Here is a 9,691-nt window from a genome sequence, read left to right as displayed (position 1 = left end):
AACAAAATTTTGTTCTTCGGATCCTCTTTACAAAGGTCAGCGAGTGATGAAAATGTTGGAAAAGACAAAAAGTTAGGCGTCTGAGCTTGCATTCGACATTTCCAAATCTTTATTTTTTTCTGTAAATGCTTTGATGGCATCATGGTGCGCTATAGTGTTTGCAGCATTGTTTCCTTGCAGCTTCAAATTGAGATTGTTCAAAGATTAAAAAATGTCCATGAGGTATTCCAATGGAAGTTGAAACATTTGGTTAGTAAATGCACAATATAACTCTTGTTTTTTCTGTTGCTTGAGGAAAATTTCCACTTCGTCTTTCAGTTCGAATAATCTCAAAAGTATGTTCCCTTTGGAAAGCCATTGTACCTCTGTGTGAAACAAAATAATTTTGTGATCCGCTCCCAAATCCATACAAAAAGCTGCAAAAAGTCTCATATTTAAAGCTCTGTTCTTCACAAAATTGACAACTTTGATGGCCAAATTCAATGAGTCACGTAGGTCATCTGGAAGGGTTTTAGCAACCAAGACTTGTCTGTGTATGATGCAGTGAGTCGTAGTTACAACTGGATTTTTTTCTTTAACCAATGTCACAAATCCAGAGCGAGAGCCAAGCATTGCTGAAGCACCGTCTGTGCAGACACCAACCAGTTTTCTCCATGAAAGTCCACTTTCTTAAAAAAAGTCAGAAACGGTTTTCATAACATCAGAAGCCTTTGATGTGGTCATCAATTCCTTCGAAAAAAGCAGTTCTTCTTTTACAATTCCATCATTAATGAATCGAATGTACATGAGAAACTGACAGTATTGTGCTACATCAGTGCTATTGTCGCACTGAATTGCAAAAAAAGGAGAAGCTTTCACTGCCTCCACAACTTGAAGTTTTAGATCTTTTGCCATGTCATCGATGCAAAGTTTCACAGAATTGTCAGAAAGTGAAATTTCTGATTTTTTTTCTGTTTCAGCACCAAGCACGGTATCAACTGCTTTTAACAAGCAAGGCTTCACAAGAGTTTCTCCTATTATGTGCGCTTTCTTGGCTTTAGCGATGAGCAACAACAGTTCATAAGATGCTTATACCACTTTGACCGACACTTGATAAAAAGCTCCAGTAGTGTCCAGCTTCGTGCATTTTAACTTTTGAAGTTTATCAGCAAAAAACTCTTTTGGTTTGTCTTTCAAAGTGCTGTGGTTCTTTGTCAAGTGTCGCTCAAGATGACTAGGTCTCAAGGCATCATTGTTGAGAAGTGTGTGGCATACTACGCATTGAGGATGATCGATCTTGTTTCTTTCCATGACGGTGAAACTATATTTAATGTAGTCTTCATTGTACTTCCTTTTCTTAATCATGGCCATAATATACTAATAAAAAAAGCTATAAAATAATTTTCCTGATTCGTGAATAATAATGGACCCAAGTTAATTTGAGTTATAGTGAACGTTTATTTACTACTACTATTATATATGAACACATACTGCCCTATATATACCACACCACCAGTCCGGCAAGTAGCCGGTCTTGTGCGGTGAGTGGTGGAGGTAACCACTCCCACGATAGAACAGTCTCGAACATTCTCGCAAGTGAGCTAGGAAGTTTTAAAGACTTTCCATCGCTTTCTACATCTTTCTTCGGCCTCCCCACTGACCAAAACGGCACTCCTACACATCAAAAGGCAAAAAAATAAAAAATATTCGCATTTCGTAGTATGAAATTTGAAAACATTGCAGTTATATACTTTCATTTATAGTTGTATTTTTATTATTATTGTATTTTGTTATTGTCTACTTATATTCATAATAAAAACTGAGAAGATTGTTAATATTTTATTGTAGTTAAATAATATAAGCTGGTAATTGGACACTCATGAATAGTTATTATGTATACAGAATATGTATAATTTATTGTCTGTTGGTCTATTAAATAAATAAAATATTTTTTTACGCTGATAATTTTTTTTTGTTATTAAAATTTCACATCCCCCTTGGAATTTCACATCCCTCTTGGAATTTCTTCAGCCCCCCCACCCCCCAAGGGGAGCACGCCGCCCAGTTTGGGAATTGATGGTTTAGAAAGTATGGTCCAATATATGGCAGCAGCCCATATTCTATTTAAAATACCCGATTTTATTCATTAAAAATGATAGTATTCTACACACAGTGAGGAATAGGGACCAGAAAGACAGTGCCCATAAAAAGAATAATAAATATACAGCACAAATATAACTTCTCTGCAAGGAAGGCCTAGCTTACTTAATTCATCACAACATTTGATTCTGCACCCTTTTTTACTTTTGTATCACACAAGAGATGGGTTTTAATAAATAAAACATTTGCATTGAACGTGTGCTGACATCCCATCCTCTTCAGCTGGCCTACTGGAGAATAGTGTGTTCTGTACCTAACTGGCAGGAAAGCACTTTTGGTTAGTTGCTCATCAGTAGGACAGGCTCAGCAGTATGCTCCAGTTGCACTGCCCTCTCTCCAGTAATGGGAGCTTAATCGCTAAAGGCCCTTCTATAAACCCATCTTAACTGGCAGTTTAAAACAGTCAGAGTATACCAGTGAAACCGACTGTAAGAGTTTTGGCTTATTATCCGGAGTATACAAAACTGCCCTTTGAGATAACTATATTTTTCATAGGTATTTGCAAACAAGAGGTAGTGTCTACTGGAAATAAATTTTACTCATTCCTCTCCTCCCTATATTCAATATGATTAATATGAAGATGACAATTCACATAAATCACTAATCGTCACTGTTCACAACACATTTACCAGATAGTATTGCTTTTATCCTCATTTTATATCTATAGGACATCTCGGGACTGATTTTCAAAAATGACCTCCAACTTGTGGGCTCACGTTAATCATGCCAATATATTTGCATGTGTAAGACACTTTTCATTAAAGCCCCTTGAAGCATTTTACAATGATTTACTAATTAAGCTTCAAAACACCCTTAAGCCTCACAAAATAGGAATATGTAGCTATTGTATCACTCACTTCTGAAATGCAGGCACCTTTGGAGCAGAGCGAAGCAGCCGTTTAAAGCACACAACAATACACAACAGTTTAGAAGAAGAATTCTATGTCTTACTGAAATTGTAGGAGGAATCTGAGTAATTAATTGAGTTGGAGTTTGACCAGGAAAATGGGGTTAACATCTTTGCTCTTACAAAAAAAAGGTGCTATGGGACCTTAGATTTTACAGGAATCTGGTTTTACATCTCATCCAGAAGACAATAGCCCTAATTCTGCTCTTAGCTACACCAGAAAAATTAGAAGTGACTCCATTGAAGTCAGTGGAGTTACATCAGTGTCTCCTGCCATCATATTGGGAAAGGCAGCATCTAATGAATCACTAATGCTTCCCACAACATCCAGTTATTCCCTGCTTAACTTGTGAGATCAACTAAGAACACAGCACAAGTCTGGTTGTAGGCTTATATCTAACTATGTTCACTGGACAAAGTTGGATAACAGAATTGAACAAAAGAAATAGTTAAAACTAGAAACCTTTATGTCTATGACTTAGGGCCAGATTCTCAAACGGTGTAAAATGAAAATAATTTCTGGAAATATTAGACATGAGTACTGATGGCTATTTGAATTATTTTCACTTGTTCTTCTACATGTTGTGTACATTCTCTTTAACTTTAATGGCATGACAAACATGTCACACAACACACTACATATTTACTCTGTTCAGTTATCAAGATTTGTGTTACTTACTAGTATTTTATTTTAAAGATGACATTAAAATGCACAGCTGTTTCAAATGGAACATAAAATCCACCAAAAAGCCAGATTTGCAGAATTTTGTAGAAAATTGCAAACATTCAGCTGTCATCCTACCACCCATTATAATGAGTATAAATAACCTCAATTTAATATGTGAGGATTTTTTTAAAGATGTTTGCATTGAAAGAGAACTCCAGGTGCTTTTAGAGTTATTTGGGACATTTTCCAGTTGACAATATGGAAATGCTGTCACTTAAGCCAGGGAGCTTGTTGCTATGGGGACACAATAGCAGCAGCATTTGATAACTTGGCAGTTGTTACACTGGCAAAGAGAGAAACTCAGCGACAGGGACTGTTGAATAATTTCAGGTGGATGTGCACTAGGGATAGATGAAATGGTTCAGAAAATAAAAAAAATGAAAAATATCTTTCTTTTCAACTCACAATCTCTCCTTCGCATATGGTCTTTTTGGTATACTGTACTGGCTCAGAAGCTTTAACACTTATGAAACTAGTAGGAAAGACAGCCCTATCGACACATATAATAATGGATTCACAAATGCATTTTGGGATGGATATGCATTAGACAGCACAGTGTAGCAGAGATGGCAATGAGATATGGAAGCAGAAAAAGCCAATGTGAGTTTTGGTTGCTCACTTCTTAGTGTATGCACAATATGCCTAAAATGGCACGTAACCAGGATTCACCACCGAATTTGGTCCACTGGTTGGATCATTAGCTTCCCCGGCCCGGGTCAGGTATTGATGGGAAGTGCGACGTGAGCGCTGATCCATGCTCCCAACTAAGAGATGTCTTAGGCTAGAACAGGGAGGTGATAGTCCCTTTCTAAATCACTCTGATGATACTATGGCTAGAATATTATATCCACTGCATCTCAGGACATAGAAAGTTGTGGACAAACTGTAAGGAACTCAAAGAAGAGTAACAAAAGCTGGAGGGATTGGTTTATAATGAAAGACTAAAAAACTAAATTTGTACCCGTTGGCTGAATGGTTACTAAAAAGAGATATGATAACTGTCTAGAAATATTTGAAGAGTATGAATGTCAGAAATAGGATGAAATGTTTAGGGATAGTCAAAGATATCCTTGGGAGGAATTGGGGTGAAATGAAGGAAAGAAAAATCTAACTTAAAAAATATCTCCTATAGTGAAACCTAATAGATTGTAGTATAGTCATTGTCATCTAAGGGGAATGGTGAATGCCTCACTGAATCATTATAAATGGGACTGGACAATGCATAGTAGAAAATATACTTTAGGGAACAATCATGCACTATCAGGAGGTAAACTAGATCATGCAATAGGTCTTTCTATCGCTAATCTTGGAAGGCCAAATCCTGTTGACCTTACTGGAACAAAATTCCAATTAATATCAGTAAGGACAACAAGCTTTGACCTATGATTTTATGATTAAGCACAAGTAATCAATACACCAATGACAATTCATAATGCACTTATGGTAGTGCAGGGAGCTATGGAACAGTGATCTTGGATTCTGCTGTATCTACCAGTATTACATATTATGTGTAAAGGAATTATATATCAAACCGCTAGAAATACTTCAAGTGTGATCACCATAGTCTTGTATCTTTGTTCCAACAAATGAACTTTCTCTGTTCCCTTTTCTAGTTTCTCCTTCCAGTATGTGCTCTTAAAATTATCCCATTCATTTGTAAAGTGCCTGGATTTGTTTTTCTTCTCAATGCCAATACAAAATCAAAGATATAATACACACGTAGGGCTAGATTTTCAGAGATCCTGTGTATTCACAATTCCAATGGAAGTCAATGAGAGCTGCAGGGCACAATATCTCTGAAAATCAGCCTATATGTAGATAAATAAAGAATAGCATATGGATGTTGTACATGACACACCATAAGAGAAATCTCTTAAGAGACTGTGAACTAATGCAAGTACATGCTTTATGCTGCAGTCCAACTTGCAATCACTAGGCCATCTCACCACAGGGGACAAACGGGAATTGAGAGTTATTGAACATTGCCAATTTTCACCGTGAAGTTATTTAGCACAGATGTTTCCATAATTGTGACACACTGGGAAAATCCACATGCTCAATAGCCCTGAAACTCATGCTTCCATCTGTGCAGTGTGTTGGGCTACAGTTACTGCACATGGCTGCAATATAAAACATACAGGAATACTGTCTGGCACAAGTTCTATTGGAAGATTTTTCCTAGTACCATCTGTGCTTTTTTATTTACTTCTATTCCTGTGTTTCTGTATTTATATTTAACACAATTATAAGCAGGCAATATAGATTTTATATGTGCTGGTGAAAATGAGAGTGTATAAAGAACCATATAAAGTTGGCAGTAGAGTTATAAAGCTCTCACAAGGGATAACAGCTGACAGAGTGAGATTTAATTGTGGCATCTCTAACAGTTTTCCTATCTGCGTCACTGACTCAGTTTTGACCCACAATGGCAGTGTCTGAAAGTTGTTACTATAGCCATGCCAAGGATTGTACCTGGATTAAGTTTCAGGGCCAAGATTCAGTTAAGAATTTGATGACACTGAAAACACTGGAAGTGTTCTTGTGTGATTTGGCCCAGTGTGGTGGAAATCTTATGAATTCAAATGATCTTGAAAGATTTCTGCCATCAGGTATTTGAGATCAGCCATTCTTATCAGCTTCCATCCATGTTCAAATTGGTTTACCAGTTAATCTGGAACCACAACAGTGGGGATGGGTTCAGATGCAGGGATTAAATTAGGAGGTTTTTCATTCCCTTAAATGTATAGTGTCTTGAATTGGAAGTTTTAGCCCTTCTCTTGTTATTAATATTTGCTGGGTGTTCCCTGGCCCATGTGGGATGAGGTGGTAGACTCTGTCCAGTTTGAAATGGCCAGTTGCACACATCACAAAACCTGTCTTAACGGTGATCAGTCTCAGCAGAGAAGCCAAGATCTGAAAAGCCTGTAGCATGAACTGTTCTTTCACACCTACATGTGGTCCCTAAAGGTTGGCCCTGAGAGACGTTGGAGGGGAAGTCTTCAGAAGCTGGCCATGCCATTGATCACTATCTTACGTAAAAGATTTCAATTTTCGTGCTGTCAATAGAGCAATAAACTGTATGAAAATAAATCTTACAGAAAAGATACCAGACCATTAGTCTTGGAGTTTCTTACACTTCAACAACGTGCAATGACATATACATACATCACATGGAGTCAGAGGTTATGAGGTCTTACTCTTTTCTATTTGTGGTGTATTTATTCCATTCAGTTGTAAATGTCCCATTTTTTAAGTGGTTTGCTAGATGGCTAAAGCTATGGAACTGGACAGGAGGGCTAAGCATAGAGGATGACATGCATTTGTAGTTCTTTTGTCAAAAATCAGATTGCAATATAAATATCACTGATAACAGCTGAAGTTTGAATAGTTTTCATTCTCTTTCCTTTTGGTCTCTGCAGTACTTTCTCTTTCCCAACACTCCTTCCTTTCTGCAATAGTGTTGTATGTTTGGAAGAAGAGAAGAATTATAAAAAAAAGCACAAGAGAAGGTAAGTCTTCTATTGTGCTTTTTGTATAATTCTTCTCTGCTGCCAAACATATAACTTTTTTGTTGCAGCCTCTCAGAAACAGCATTGAAAGCCATATCAACACAACTTCATCACATTAAATATAGAGGGAGTCCACCTTTCTTCTTGGATTTCATTCTGTTTATATTCTTGTTTGAAGCCAACTATTAAGTGTGCCCATTATTTATTTGGGGCTTGATGATTTATTTAGACAAAGTAAGAAATGCTGCACAAATTGCACCACTGCAGGAAAGATTGTCCCTCCCTGTTTGCCTTTGTTCTAAGGCAGAGGTAGTAATTTGATGCTTTTCTGTACCAGCAGCAAATGATGATATTGTGACAGTGTACCCCATAAGGCTTTATGGGGGGGGGGGGCAGTGCTCATAAATGTATGTATGATATAACTGGAATAGGGTTTTGCTACATATGCCATGTAACATATCTATGTAAAGTTTATGATCTACTAGTTATGTTCATCCTAGTTGTATGCAGGCACCATTTGTGTGTTCAAAGTTATGAACATTGGCTGTATAATTGCTTGATTTCTAAGTAGCCTTAGTTAGAACATTTGGACACTTCTTGGGAAAGGAATGTGCAAATTAGGTGCTCAATCAGGAAGCACTTAACAGACAAAAGAGCTTGGAAGGCTCCAATCCACATAAGAAGTCTTCCTGGAGACATACAAGATACCATGTGGACAATGGCTTCTGCCTGTAAAGACTGAGTCATGCGTGGACATGTGACTTGCCCAGGTGACTCCAGAACTCCATCTTGGACTTTGCACAGGAGTGAGGAGGGGGGTCTCCACCCACAAGAGAAAGTCTATTTAAACCCGTGGGAGACCCCTCCATTTTATCTTCAGCTGGCTAAAGAAGGAGCCTCTCCACACCCTCTCCGCCCCAGGATACTTAAAGGAAACTGGAACAAAGGACAGTAACTACAGGGGGCATGAGTGATTGCTGGACCCAGGCTAAAAGGAGATTAGTCTGTAAAAGGGAGCATTCTGGAGCTGGTGAGGATCTTATCTGTATTTAGTTTGATTAGACATAGATTTGCGCATTTTATTTTATTTTGCTTGGTAACTTACTTTGTTCTGTCTGTTACTACTTGGAACCATTTAGAGCCTACTTTCTGTATTTAATAAGTTCACTTTTTACTTATTAATTAACTAAGAGTATGTATTAATGCCTGGGGGAGCAAACAACTGTGCATATCTCTCAGTGTTATAGAGGGCGAACAATTTATGAATTTTCCCTGCATAGCTTTATACAGGGTAAAACAGATTTATTTGGGTTTAGACCTCATTGGGAGTTGGGCATCTGGGTGCTAAAGACAAGCACACTTCTGTAAGCTGTTTTTAGGTAAACCTGCAGCTTTGGGGCAGGTAATTTGTTGAAGCAGACAGGAGTGTCTGGCTCAGTAAGACAGGGTGCTGAAGTCCTGAGCTAGCCGGGAAAACAGGGATAGAAGTAGTCTTGGCACATCGGTTTGCAGCTCCCAAGGGGGTGTCTGTGATCCAACCCATCACAGATACCTCCTATGCTGGCTGGTTCATTAGGTGGTGGAGCTAAAGTTACACCAATCCTATCCCTCCCTATCCACATATTATACGGGGAGGAAGTAGATACACATCACTCTCTGATTCCTTTGTGTCCAGACCCAAGTTCTGGGTAGCCTTCATATTTGTGTAAGTGCGTGCGTGTGCATTTGTGCGTGTGTTCTTATGCCACCTTACTGTATTGCATAAGCATGAAATATGACTCACAAGCTAGCCATTAATTTTTGAAACAGTCAAATTCAGGCTACTTATATTTGAATCAAAATATGATCCACAGTCTTATTTACTCCATAATGAAGTCAGTGAGAATTCTGGTATCCAAAGACTGGTATTTGTAGTAGGAATGAATGCTACATCCAGTTATCAGATAGGACAGTAATTCTGCTGGTAGTTCAGACTCAAGGAGGTGAGTGTGAATAATGGCTAAAGCAGCAAATATGTGGGGGAGAGCATCAGAGAGTTTAATGGAAGGGAGTAGGAAGTGGTGATTGGCGATGAAATTCGTTAATCGCTGTCTCTGGCAAAATAAAGTAGCAAAACAGAAAGTGTGCCAAGAAGTACAAAGGGAGTAAGCTAACTTCAAAGTCATCCAAAGAGTCCAGAAAATTTGAATTGGTATTATTTTCAGTCACTCTCCCTAAGCAGCCATTGATTCCAGAAGCACCAAGACAAAGAAATCAGCTGTGGGACGGTTTTACACCCTGAAGCAGTAAATCCTTGTTGAGGCATTTGCACAAACTGCCCTAAAAATATCAGTCAAAGGAGCAAAAGGGTGGACACCCAAGGACAACAATGTTGTCATGCCATTTAGAAAGGAAAACTTTGTCTCAGGA

At 38.2% G+C, this 9,691-nt stretch overlaps 1 protein-coding gene across 1 annotated transcript; it reads right to left on the bottom strand.

The window, feature by feature from the left end:
- Nucleotides 1-204: 204 nt before the first annotated feature.
- LOC123362817 (protein ZBED8-like) lies at nucleotides 205-1,350 on the bottom strand. The gene is given in 1 exon segment (XM_045003303.1): nucleotides 205-1,350. A coding segment is annotated over 1 exon segment (1,146 nt).
- Nucleotides 1,351-9,691: the final 8,341 nt, after the last annotated feature.

This window comes from Mauremys mutica, chromosome 2, assembly GCF_020497125.1.
Source record: "Mauremys mutica isolate MM-2020 ecotype Southern chromosome 2, ASM2049712v1, whole genome shotgun sequence".
Classification (NCBI taxonomy): Eukaryota; Metazoa; Chordata; order Testudines; family Geoemydidae; genus Mauremys; species Mauremys mutica.
This window is presented reverse-complemented; position numbering and strand designations above follow the sequence as displayed.